Here is a 12865-nt window from a genome sequence, read left to right on the forward strand (position 1 = left end):
CCATGGTAAGCTCTGGGGTAACTGTTTCCAAAAGTGGCCTGCAACATATTCGCTATGGATGAGGGCTGCCATTTCTTTGGCAATCGCTGAAAATGCTACCAATCTGTCCTTTGCGGGAAATTTTAGATGGCGGCTCGTATAATGTTGTATCAATTCATTCCAAAAGGATCCTTGCTCGTGAAAGTTCTGCCCTGAAAGGGGCCATAATCGTTCTCTCGAGCTCAGGTCGAAACTGCCCTCGCGTAAACTGGAAGGAAAAGATTCAAATGCATTAGACAGCTCCCTACAGTTCCAGAAAACCTGACCGTGGCCCAGACTGAAGACTCGTGGAGAGAAAAATCGCTCTTGAAGAACCCAAGCACGCTCATTAATAGGCAGACTGACTAGATTCCGATCAACGAAGCTTTCTTCTATAACTAGGGATCCTTCCGCACTATCATAATTGATTAACACCCGTCTCTTCCCCTTGACCTTAGTAGTCTTATTGTTCTTGAAACTCTAGTTAATCTTAAGTCTTTACGCTTGTTTCTCAGCAACGAGATGAATATAGACTGAAATTAAAGTATACTTAAAGAGATCTATACAAAAGATGCTGTATGTTTATATTCTTTCCCTGCTCTTTATGGCTGTAGTGCTAACAAGAGAAGTATTAGTTCTTTAAGGTATATATATTGAGCATTAATAGAGAGAATTCCGTAAATAACAAGGATTTTACCCCAGAGAATTATATTGATCTAACCCCGGAGGCACGGCATAGTTATCTAGCTATGTATTAGACATCATACCTGACTGTGATAGAACTCTTGAGGCCGTAGCCAAGGCAGCTAACAGTAAAACTGAAACTATAGCTCTTACCGTTGTCTCTAAATGCACTCCCACCAAAAAGAAAAAAGAGAAAAAGAAAAAAGGTAAAAACGAAGCTTGACTAGTTAACCTTCGGGCTGGTCTGCAGGCTTTTCTTGATTAGGTGGGAAAGGGTGTTAAGCACTGGGGCTTCCTTCATTCTACTCCGTCACTGGCCAACTTGAAGGGCTATAGACAAGTGATAAGTACCAAGCAACCAAGAGCCAGCGCTAACAATGATTTGCCGCAACAATAGAAATACTAGTATATCCAGAAGCCGGTATGAAGAGTTTGATTGAATGAGACAACCGTAAGATCCATGCTGTGCAGCCAGATCGCTTGTCATGACACTAGTGGTTCAATTAGAGCGAAGGATAGCGGCGAGCATCAGATCTACCCCACCGCGTACAGACTTGGGGCTGATAGAGTTCTTTCTAAAAAATATAGCCACTTAACCTTTGTAAAACCATAACAGAAAGTAGTGGGGAATTCGCCACTAGAGGAAGCTAAACTCTACCTCTCTACCTTCGTTTGCCGAGGCCCAGACTGATAAGATGGATAAATAATCAAATGCCTCGGCAAACCGAATCCAATGTATCCAAAACCGACTCATCTCCGGCAAAACAGATATTCTAGGGCATTGGTATAGGAAAGTATCATTGAGAGTCGTCTCAGTTAGTAGAACTACAAACCAACAGACCACATAAAATTTGAATGCAATTAGGGCGATAAATCATGGGTTTCGTTACGTCATGTGATGTAGACGAATTACCACGACAATCTTCGAAGACGTCGAGGTAATCCGCATGTTGTTATTTAGCGACAATCAACGTCAATCCGGATCCGCCACTCAAGGACCCAAGGATTCCCAGCGTTGCATCGTTGACCTCTTTATAGCCGGCACCGGCGATCGCAGACACCATGTCACACGTTGCGCTTAGAAAAGGAAGGACTTTATTCAGCGCATGAACACCGTTAGTGAATGTATGTGACACTGAGAGAGGTTACATGAAGGAAAAACGTCAGAGAGGACTTACCACTTCGTACTTCCTGTTGTTTGGCTATATTTAATCGAGGAATGCCGTTTAATTTAGGACCTCGGCTAGTGCGTTGATATGTAATCTTGATATTCTTTGTCAAAGAAATAGAAACCATCAAGAATTGACAGATGGTGGCAAGGAGAAGAGCATGAACGGATGCCCGTGCTATCTTGGCTTTCCACTTCGATGGGATCGTGAAAGCAATGGTGGAGAGCTAAAGGCCATTTCTCTGTTCAGTTTTATCTCTGGACGAAGATGGATGGACGGTTCAATTTGTATAAGAGGAAGAGAGCAATCTCTCAACTCACGTAGCTAACAAGATCTCCTATTGCGAAAGTTGTATATCCAAGTGCCTTAGCAACTCTCAAAGTCCGGAGAAGAGCTGGTTCGCTTTTACAACAGATCGCATCCCCCATCTGCTGTAAATGCCCCGGCACAGAACAGATGCGAGTGAGCTTGACCGCGATTCCAATCTCCGCACGAAGCCGCATAAAAATTGATTTGTCGAGCCATCGAAGTCTACATTTGTATCTCCCTGACAGTGGCAGGGACAAGAAAAGCCGAATCACATTTTGAACAACTTTTAAGAACTTATCCTGGCCAGCGCTCGTGTTTGTGATAGTATCGAAAAACGTGCGCATTATTGGGGGGGTTGGGGGGAGGTTGTATGGGAACTTCACCGGTCAAGAGAATTACCATAAATAAAATAAATTGGCCTTTGAGACACCGCCATTAATATCGGCATATCGGCAGTATTGGGCTAGGCGTGGCGGCCCGCAAGTGGAGTGAATGAAGCAATAGCACGCCACGAACGGCAACGGCAGCGTCATGGCCCGGGTGAGATGCAAAAGTCGTCTGTGTGGGTCGCCGATTGCGGCGACTTATTCGGACATTTGGAAAATTTAAACACATGGTAAGGATTTTAACGGCATTAATAAATGTAGATATGCAGGTTCCATGTCGATAGACCCTGTGATACAGTAGCTTATCCTCATACCCTAGGTGTATATACCCCATTTTGAAAATAAATATTAGATATGATCATCCACTTAAAACATATTAATCATAGATATCCCACTAGAAATCAGTTCAAACCTAAACGACCAGGTATTCTAATCCTTTTATTAATTCTTTATTTTGAGAATATTGAAAATTAATTGAACCAGTAAGTTTTATATGCTTTGGAGAATATATATCCCAATACTGACATCCTATTCTAAGAAGGTTACCACGTGACCGCCGAATATTTGATTTAAGAAAAGATCTTGCATAGTACAAGTACATCCATTTTCCCACTTATCATGTAGTACAATTAGAACCATCTATTGTAATTTGTAGAGGAATGGCATGGACGTAATATAGTTCATAGCTAACTAGTTCACCCTGATAAGATAAGCGCCGTGATCCGACCGACCCTAACCCCACACCTAAGGCAAGCAGGCAACATCGGGCTGCCTATAGAATACGCTAAACCAACCACTAAAGAAAGACCCACTTCAGAGAATAAGTAGACTGCTCTTTCGTCCTTTCCGCCATGGTCCGACGATCCTTACCCAGTATCTATAACTATGGCTCTATTAACTGATCTGCCCATCGAGATTCATCATCGTTTCCTGTCATTCGTGCATTCTCATCGCGATATTGCCGCACTCTCCATACAATGCCGCTCACTACACGCCCTTTGTGACATGTCCATGCGCAAGAAATACCGGCGAGTGCGTATTGACAACAACGACAAGAGCTTGAATAAAGCATTTGCTATGCTCATGGAAATTCTCAAACGGCCCAGCCTAGGCCGATACGTGCGTCATATCGAATGCAGCAAAGGTCCCCCGTGTTTTGATGACTACACAGAGCGAACGAATTCGCTACGAGACCTAAATGACAAGGAAATGCAGCTCCTTCGGGCCGCAATCTGTAGAGCAGGATTCACAGGCTCAGAGACGGGTCGCATTCTCAATATGGTTATGCAAACAGAAGCCGGCGAGGAAAGGCCATGGCCCCGATACTTGTAATACGCCACCCAATAATTGAGCTGTCGTCGCATAACATGCTGACATTCCATATAGCCCTACTATGAGCCGAGGGGTCTACATTGCACAAGCCATGACTGCTCTGCTTATCTCGGTTTCGCCGGATTTAGAGTTATTAGCAATGCCCCCGCCGTTCTACAACTACACTGGCTTTTACTGGCCTGAACAAAGCCACGATTACGAATCAGTCAAGTTCCCACTGGAAATACTGCTTCGTCAGGTTAATTCTGACCCGAACAATATGCCATTCCTGCAGAATTTGCGAAACGTCTACGTGATTAACAACGACCTTGACGAGGAACGTTTTTACTTGTCTATGGACTTTATGGGAGCTATGCATCTTATTCATTGTTTGCCATCTATAGAGATGGTTAGCACAGATATTTTACAAGAGGATGAGAACGGGGCGCCAAGGCTGGAACCCGGATCATCTAACATTAGTCGATTCGCCATCCATCATTCGTCGCTGGATATATTTTACCTCGCCAATGTCATATGCTCGTCCAAGGTTCTGAGAGAGTTTCAGTACTCTATTGGGGGGAGGGACGTATTAGGCGGAAGTTACTCGAAATTCAATCCCAAGACATTTTTCTTCACGATCTTGCCACACAGAGAGACACTAGAGATATTGGATGTGGATGTGGAGTGTAATATTGGTGAATTCAACAATGAGGCTGTGGAATATGAGGAGTTGGATGATATTTTTGAGCAGTGGGGTGGTCGACGTGATGCGGAGCATGTTTGGACAGGGACGCCGGCGGAATCACTATGGGGGCAGAGCGGATCACTGCGGGAATTTCGCGCATTGAGACGATTGAGCCTCGGTATTCACACTCTGATGTATTATGCTCAGGGTGTCAACCTGGCAAAGAGAGAGAGCTTCAGACTGGCTGATTGCTTGCCGCCGAATTTGGAGTATCTGCTCATTCGGGGGTATCAGAAAGGTCAGGACGAGATGCATGACGCTCAGATTGACTTGCTAGTAGCATGGAAAGATAGTGGACTATCCAGCCTGACAGAGATCCAGGGAATTACGGAGTGCATACCGCATGCTGAGGATGTGGGCAACCCTGATGATGAAGATGCCCCATTGTGGGAAAGAGACGAGGAATGGTCTTCGGATTCTGATTGAATCACTCGAATGAACATAAATAATATATCAAATTTCAAGGTACTCGTCTTAGCTTGATGTGCTTGTCCTTTTTTCAGACATTCGGTGAATTCTGAGTGCCTAAGAAAAGCACAAGTCGCTCAGATTCCATGTCTAAGATACTTAGTCCTTGGAATACATTATAATAGATATCCAATAATGAGAGATGTGTGGTAGAAACATAAAGAACAGAGCTATTGGAGGATCATTTCGACCTAGGGCATACAAGTTATCGAACACTACAACGGTCCGTGCATTTCTCGTCTTGTTCACCGCCAACCAATCATGTTTGAGCAGTGACATGCCCTTGAAAGTCTTGGCATTGGCCATATACCTTTTTTTCTTTCTTTTATAATCCATGTTATTTTGTTTCATTTTTCCATCTTATGTGCCATACGCTTCTCAATGCGATCTAGCTTTTGTATAGGGTTAGCATTCAAGACCGGTTTGACGACTTGCTCCCGGCAACCTCGACTACCACGCGTTAGATATACAACAATGGCACAGCCTGTTGTTGAACGGTTAAGAACGATGGATACACTTGAGAATATCCCTCATCGAGAACATTTGCCAGTTCATATATCTCAATCTCTGGCTTTAACAGAGAGTGAAGATGATTCTGTCATTCGACAAAAGTATCGCCCATTCATTTTGAGCAACACAACAGAAGAGGACTGGGTCAGCGACCTAGAACTGACGACCGCCTTGAAAATGGCCCAGAATGACCTAAAGGATACGAACCAAAGGCTCAAGGTCCTGGTACTGTACGGGAGTCTACGCAAAAGATCATATTCACGGCTTGTGGCATTGGAAGCATGTCGTATCCTCTTCCGACTCGGTTGCGATGTCCGCGTTTTCGACCCGGAGGGACTTCCAGTGAAGAACGACGTTGACCACGGTCACCCCAAGGTACAGGAGCTCCGTGGTCTCAGCCAGTGGAGCGATGGACATGTCTGGGTCTCGCCTGAACAGCACGGTAACCTTGTCAGTATCCCTTTTCCAAGTCTGTTTCATCCCATGAAGTATTATTTTCACCTATTAACTCGTGTTCCGTCTTTAGACCGCAGTCTTCAAGAACCAGATAGATTGGATCCCCCTTAGTACCGGAAGCATTCGCCCAACACAGGGCCGAACACTAGCTATTGCCCAAGTTTGCGGCGGATCACAATCATTTAACGCGGTCAACTCCTTGCGCATTCTCGGTCGCTGGATGCGCATGTTTACTATTCCCAATCAGTCGTCGATCCCGAAGGCATATACCCAGTTCCCAGATGAAGGTCAACCGGGAGACCAGAGGCTCATGCCCAGTAGTAACCGGGACCGATTAGTGGACTGCATGGAGGAATTTGTCAAGTACACGATCTTGATGAGACCTCATATGGACCTTTTTGGGGATCGCTTCAGTGAGAGGGAAGAGAAGAGGGCGAAAGAGGCGAAGTTAAATGGAGCTGTATCCATGTAGGATACTGATGATGCGTACCTTCCAGACATCTTTTTTGTGCACATATCTAGAGGCGTGCGAAGTAATATATTAGAAAGAGATCTGGTCAACGGACTGAAAGATTTAATCACTTAAGCTAAAAATATAGCAAAATAACCTATCTCAACCCATGTAAAGGGCGACACCCTCGGTGATACAGAAGGATTACATCAATAGTGATGCTTCGTCTATCCGAGCATCTAGACTCAAGCCATAGCTAGTTATAGGCTAGTACTTTATCGATAAGGCTTGCAAAATAAGGTACTGCCGGTGAGCCATGGATACTAGCTACAATAACAGCCAGCGGCCTCCTTGGGTAGATGGGAATGAAAAACGAATTATTTAAAGCCCAGTACTTGCTTCGTAGGCTTCATTCCGACCGGATCCCAGGCGAGAAAAAAAAAGAAAACGCCCAATGCGGGGCTCGAACCCGCGACCTTGAGATAACAGACTCCATACAGAATAATCTAAAAGTCTCACGCTCTTCCAACTAAGCTAACCGGGCGGTCTACTTATCCTTGGCCGAATATTTCCCTATAAATAGAACATCTTAAATATAGAGACGAATTTCCTCAATGGTATTATCTATTGATTATCGCTATTTTCAATCCTCCTATTCCTGATGCTGAGAACATAATGGCTCAATGTATGAAACGGTTGAAGTGCTAGGAATTGCTTAGTCAACTGTCAACAGTCTATATTGATAGACTCAGTCCTACCTCCTGGCCTGAAGCGCCTTGTTGGTGATAATATCAGAATGGACTGCCTTGCTATGAATTTCTTCCCAATAAGTGGAATATTCAAGAGTAGATACGCCATGAAATGACGCCGGTTCATACAGAGCCTGGGCCTTTTTTATTTATAATTGATATCTGCTCAACCATCTATCCGCGTACAAAACCTCCGGCAATGTAATTTACATTTCGAACTACCTCTCATCACTGTCATGCTCATCACCCAGTCTGCGTTTTTTAATGGTAAGAGAGGCAATAGTCATGATACCACAAATAGCTGTATAAAAGATCCACATATTACTCAAACCAGCCACGAAAGAAGTGCGGTCGACTGTTCCTCCTCCGTCATTATCCCCGGCCTCTGCATTTGAGCCCGAGTCCGACAAACGAAGGTCACCTAATCCACTTTGCGCCACCACACCCCCGATCACTAGAGATAGAGACGTTGCTAGATTCTTTAGAAATGCCAGAGCTGCATTCCCGGCAGCCACGTTCTCAGGCTTCAGCGAGTTTTGAAAGGCGATCATCGGGGCCTGGAATAGTGGTCCAGAGCCAATCCCAGCAATGAACTGGTAGACCACAATTTTCCATAACACTAGGCGGGGTCCAAAATCGATGAACAATCCTGTTCCTGTCGTCATGATAAAGCATCCAATCCAGATCACTGGGCGGAATTTGCCTGTGCGTTGCACGAAAAATCCGCTGGCGAGCGTCATGGCGGATAAGGGTAGCACCAGGGCAAATAAGTATAGGCCGGACTGAATGGGGCTGACGCCAAGAATTGTCTGAAAGTAAAGCGGGTTGAAGTAGCTATAGGAGATGAAAGTGAAACTGTGACAAAAAGCTGTCAGAAGGCAAGGGACCGTTGACCGACTGACGAGACTGCGGAGGGGAATGACAGGGCACTTGGCGACAGCCCACTCATAATATCCCCATATGACCAGAATCAAAATTCCCCCAATGATTAGGCCCAGGGTAAAGGCCGAGTCCCAGCTATGTTCGTTGCCGTTCCCTGATTCGAGTCCATATAAGAAGCTGACAGTCCCTCCAACAACCAAAACGGAGCCAGCCCAGTCAAATGAGCGGAGGGTGGCAACAGATGTGGTCACTGGCTCAAGATGCAGGAAGAAAAACAGAATAACCAGTGAGAGGCCATCGAACGGCAGGTTAATATAGACTGCGGTTACAATGAAGTAATACGTTAGCAAAAGTCACATCTCACGGGGTTCGGTCAAACAACTCACAGCACCAACGCCAGCCAATTGTTTGTGTGAATACTCCCCCCAATATAGGACCGACACCACTGGAGATAGCCCATACAACCCCCGTCAATGCATAATATTTCGCCCTTTCGCGAATGGGAAATAGATCAGCAACTATTATTGTCACCATCACAATAATTCCCCCACTGCCCACTCCTTGTAACACTCGTCCTCCGATCAGCATGAGAGGGGTTCTACTAAGCGCACAGACAACGCTCCCGCATAGAAAAACAACATTGGCAATCATTAAAATCATCCTGCGGCCCCAGATGTCTGATATCCTCGCCCAGAGGGGAGTTGTGGAAGTACTAGCGAGGGTATAGGCGCTGCCAACCCAAGTATATTCCGATGTCGTCGCATGGAGATGGCTGGCTATGACTGGCAATGCGGGTGCAACTATAGTGGTGTCGAGTGCAGCCAGAAACAGACAGAGAAAGAGTGAGACAATCACAAGATGGGAGCGAAATCGTTGTCGCCAAGGTATGGACAGAGTGGATGGTTGCAATCTGTTTTCCTCAACATCACTAGTCAATGACTTCTCTGAAGCCATGGTCGTACTCGAGCGATTAGACTCAACAGATATGTATCTGTGTAGGCCGAGTCTTTATGGGCAGGAGACTGCGAAATCCACGGAGTTTCACCCAACAGGGTTTTCAGCACAACAGACCGGGAGGAGCTGAAAGGTAGTCAGTGCAAGACTACCCAGGGAGTAATGCTCCATTCACCAGAATACTAAATCTAGAACTTTCAACTACTGAGGGTTATCGCGGCTTGGCACCGAGGATCCCTTCGGGGGCCCCCGAAGGATGTCTCGGGTCCAATCAAATGTCCCAGTTTCCAAGGGCCACCTTACCGAAAGATAGCAATCTACTGGTGATTAATCTAGGTAGAGTCATAATTGATTATTATCTCTCTTTCGCGTGTACATGTTGATCAACATGGTAAGGACTTCTCAACCCATGGAACTCTTCCGCGCCTTCTAGGGCGACTTAGACGCCCTCCATCATACCTAGCCCACACATCATGACCCTACCATAGTCTTATTATTCATCTATAACGGAATCCTTTGGATGCTTCCTTCATGGAGCCATCCCTGGGCTGTATCTCCGCCAAAGGCTACCCTGACAAACGTGCAGAATATGCAATAATAAAGATAGCTGACAAATGGCTACCTGCCCAGTCGTATCGCCAGACCAGTCATTCGACACTGGCTCGAAAAGTAAACTAACTACACCCGACGCACTTAGTAAAACTTTCCACTGATAATAGTTACTCCACACGAGTCACTTACAACGGAGTCTGTTGATGGAACACCATTTCCCACTGCTCAGGGCCTATCTTCCGCCAGACACTGGAACACAGCGCATCAAAGCTCTGGGAGTCACGATCGGTCACTCGCCGGGCTGAAACCTTATAGCAGATCAACGCAGATTGCGTACTCCCGTCGAGGATCCGCGCCTCGCTCTCAAGTATAGTATACGAGCTCCACGGGGTGAACTCCCCGCTCGTCAAGATGGAGCTGAGAGTTGGGTGAGATTCTTTGGATAGCTTCATCCCGCCCGGAAAGACCATAATGCAATCGTCCGAAAGTAGGGGGAGGAGATTCGACCCCGAAATGCAGAGGGCATCCCAGGTTTTGTGCTCGAGGGCGAGAATCTCGTTGTGGTTCATGGTAAGGGTGGTGGCTGAGGATGGTGCGGAGAAGTTCGTATTCCTTAAAGTACTGGAAGGAACGGGTCAATTTAATCGAGGTCCTGGACACTAGGCGATTTCTTACCGAAACCTTGACGCTTTTAACTATATCGAACCACGCAGTGACTTTTTTAATAACACAGTCCCTATACTGTATAGAATATACTACATATAATATATGAAGCTTAAACTTATTAATTCAACATAAAGCTTATATATATATGTGAATTGACCCTATAATACTAGGAGCTTTAAAATATATAGAGGGGGTTGTATTGTCCTCAATTAGTTGTACAGTAGTAGTAGTGGTGGTGGTGGTGTTGTAGAAGATATCCTGAGATTAAGCCCTAAGCTTAGGGGTCATGGTGCCCCATTTCTAAAGTTAGCGTGAGTAGTATCTAAATGTAAGGGTCAAAGTGCCTTAAACTATCATAACTGGTAGTTTATAAAGTAGGACCTGATTAATAGATCTAATTGGCTAGATAATGGTGTTGTTTCCGTTGGTAAACTTGGTAAAAATAGTTGGTTGACCGTTAAGCTACATTTCGTCTGCCGTATAATCCTTTCTATCCAGATGATAGTTTATATCAGTAAGCTACTGAAAGTTGGCCCGGAAGAAACCTTTAGCCGTCTGCAACTGGTGCTTCTCTTCAGGCCGACCCAACGCATGTGCTACGATTCTTTTCAGCTCAGTGGCCGTGTTGATCTCGCTCGCCTCTTCACCGAAGTAACGGCCCCCGGTGTTCTGAGTAAAACCGAACATAAGCTTGACATCCTCCAATTCTGGGATTCCATGGGTGTCAAAGGCCTCCCAGTTGGGCAGTATCGGTTCGAACCGAGACTTTTGACCAGTAACTGAAGGTTGAATGCTGTCAGTTGCGGAATCTAAGCGCCGCCTGAGCCTTCAGGTTCCAAACATACCTGACTCAAAGGTAGCGGTCAATTGATCAAATCCAATGAGATCGCTTGCTCCGTGAATAACACGACCGTTCCATCGGGTAGGTTCCAAGAATATGCCATGCACGATGTCACCATAATCTTCGGTGATATTCAAAAATGGGACCTGGTTGTCCCCGCCCCAGTGAGGCACGCGGAATGTCAGGAAGCCCTCAGAGTCGGGGAAAAATGGGAAGCCTCCAAAGACTGGGGCAACCTCCTTGACAAGGAAGTTTTCGAAGTACCAGGCCGGGTTCACAATAACAATCGTCTGGAACCTTCCGGTCTCTCTCGCATATTGTTCTACCCGATACTTCACTGCTAGCATTTAGGATCCGATCTCATTGTATAAAGACTGCCACTCTACTTACTGTCCATTGCTTTCATACTCACCTTTCCACCGGTCAACTCAGTGCAAGGCGGGCCACCACTGTAGACAAAGGTCTCCACACCCGCTTCGATTGCTGCATCGACGATTGACTTTCCAAGATCGAATTCAGTTGGGCCAGCAGGATCTCTCCATGCCTTGTCGTCGGAGTTGATATTCATGTACAGCCCTGATGCTCCTTTCAAGGCTGCTACCATCTCTTCATGGTTGAATCCGTTCGCCTGGACAACGTCCGCTCCAGCCGATGCCAAGGACTGGCTGGCGTCAGAGCTCTTATTGCGTGTAACAGCCCGGACTTTGAATGATGGGTTTTGGAGTAGCGAACGGGCCACAGACCCACCTTGCTTGCCTGTGGCACCTACAACAGCGATGGTTGAAGCCATTGTTACGAAAGAAAAAAAAAAGTATATATATATATATAAAAGAAGGAGTGATAAAGAGAGGATTGAGTAGGCGTGGGACTAAGTTGTCAAGATAATGTATGCTGTGAGCGTGACTTCAAGTGTCAAACTAGGGAAGATGCGCACTGGGGCGACGGCTTTATCTGTCCTCTCAGGCTCATCTGGCTTCTCGCATACGGCTTGATGCACACGTAATACCTGAATTGGATATATATAAACCTTGTAAAACCTTTCCTCAGCTCTAGTGCAGATCTTTTCCCTTCATGTTCTTGTTCTAGCCGATCTACCGAATCCTTTCGACTTCGAAAGTTCTAGCGGCCCATCAACTATCTTTTTGAAAAAGTTTATTGAAAGTACTACTGTTATGTAAGGCAATTCTCCACAGGTCTCCACTTCCACATATAGTCCCGAAGATACGAGCGCAGATATCTTGGCTATTCAAGGTGGGCCCCCGAACTTTCCGCATAGTCTCCGGGTTTTAAGCGAGAGCTACCATGTGTTATTACCAATAGCGAAAATCGGCAAGTTAAGGTCGATCAGCCTGTCTGATTGATTTTGATCGATCTTCGTCTACCCCCTTTTGAGCAGTCGGCGTGGCGTGGTCGCTTGTACCAAGGCCTTTGTCAGGTCATTCGGTGTATGCGGAACTCGACAACATGTGGGGAGCAATAGAATAAAGATCCATTCCAAACAAGAAAGCGCTACTGACAATTGAGGCAGGATGCTTTGTAGATCCGGGTTATGCTGTTGTCTATGCAGTGACGCCGAGAAAGTACTGCGCATACACATTGACTGCTCAGCACTGGACGATATCCTTAATGATAATCCCAGACTACGGAGCGGCTTCCTGCTGGTGTCTCTCTAGAACTATGAGTAGCTTCCGAGTGGCGACATAGAGTAGCTGCG

The 12865-nt window shown here is 45.8% G+C and overlaps 6 protein-coding genes and 1 non-coding gene across 7 annotated transcripts; 2 read left to right on the forward strand and 5 right to left on the reverse strand.

Moving 5' to 3' along the window:
- Window positions 1-1304: 1304 nt before the first annotated feature.
- Window positions 1305-2540, reverse strand: BDV27DRAFT_120802 (uncharacterized protein; the record flags this gene model as incomplete). The annotated part of the gene is made up of 3 exons (XM_032065208.1): window positions 2192-2540; window positions 1881-2097; window positions 1305-1795 (listed from the first exon to the last, which is right to left on the reverse strand). Coding segments are annotated over exons 1-3 (686 nt in total), but the record flags the coding sequence as incomplete, so codon positions are not given.
- Window positions 2541-3451: 911 nt separating this feature from the next.
- Window positions 3452-5048, forward strand: BDV27DRAFT_153033 (uncharacterized protein; the record flags this gene model as incomplete). Its single annotated transcript, XM_032071701.1, has 2 exons — window positions 3452-3894; window positions 3953-5048. 2 exons carry the CDS (start codon window positions 3452-3454, stop codon window positions 5046-5048), a joined length of 1539 nt encoding a protein of 512 aa, XP_031932626.1.
- A 516-nt stretch (window positions 5049-5564) lies between these two features.
- BDV27DRAFT_141206 (flavo protein-like protein) lies at window positions 5565-6528 on the forward strand (the record flags this gene model as incomplete). Its single annotated transcript, XM_032069782.1, has 2 exons — window positions 5565-6050; window positions 6127-6528. The coding sequence occupies 2 exons, from the start codon at window positions 5565-5567 to the stop codon at window positions 6526-6528; spliced, it is 888 nt and encodes a 295-aa protein (XP_031932627.1).
- A 427-nt stretch (window positions 6529-6955) lies between these two features.
- On the reverse strand, window positions 6956-7051 carry BDV27DRAFT_t24. The gene has a single exon. It is a non-coding gene; the product is annotated as a tRNA-Lys (tRNA).
- A 423-nt stretch (window positions 7052-7474) lies between these two features.
- BDV27DRAFT_153035 (MDR family MFS transporter) lies at window positions 7475-9092 on the reverse strand (the record flags this gene model as incomplete). Its single annotated transcript, XM_032071702.1, has 2 exons — window positions 7475-8457; window positions 8525-9092. 2 exons carry the CDS (start codon window positions 9090-9092, stop codon window positions 7475-7477), a joined length of 1551 nt encoding a protein of 516 aa, XP_031932628.1.
- Window positions 9093-9829: 737 nt separating this feature from the next.
- BDV27DRAFT_153036 (nuclear transport factor 2 family protein) lies at window positions 9830-10213 on the reverse strand (the record flags this gene model as incomplete). The annotated part of the gene is made up of 1 exon (XM_032071703.1): window positions 9830-10213. One exon carries the CDS (start codon window positions 10211-10213, stop codon window positions 9830-9832), a length of 384 nt encoding a protein of 127 aa, XP_031932629.1.
- A 616-nt stretch (window positions 10214-10829) lies between these two features.
- Window positions 10830-11941, reverse strand: BDV27DRAFT_153037 (NmrA/HSCARG family protein; the record flags this gene model as incomplete). Its single annotated transcript, XM_032071704.1, has 3 exons — window positions 10830-11089; window positions 11156-11488; window positions 11542-11941. The coding sequence occupies 3 exons, from the start codon at window positions 11939-11941 to the stop codon at window positions 10830-10832; spliced, it is 993 nt and encodes a 330-aa protein (XP_031932630.1).
- Window positions 11942-12865: the final 924 nt, after the last annotated feature.

The sequence above is a fragment of the Aspergillus caelatus genome, assembly GCF_009193585.1.
Source record: "Aspergillus caelatus strain CBS 763.97 unplaced genomic scaffold BDV27scaffold_11, whole genome shotgun sequence".
In the NCBI taxonomy this organism is placed as follows: Eukaryota; Fungi; Ascomycota; class Eurotiomycetes; order Eurotiales; family Aspergillaceae; genus Aspergillus; species Aspergillus caelatus.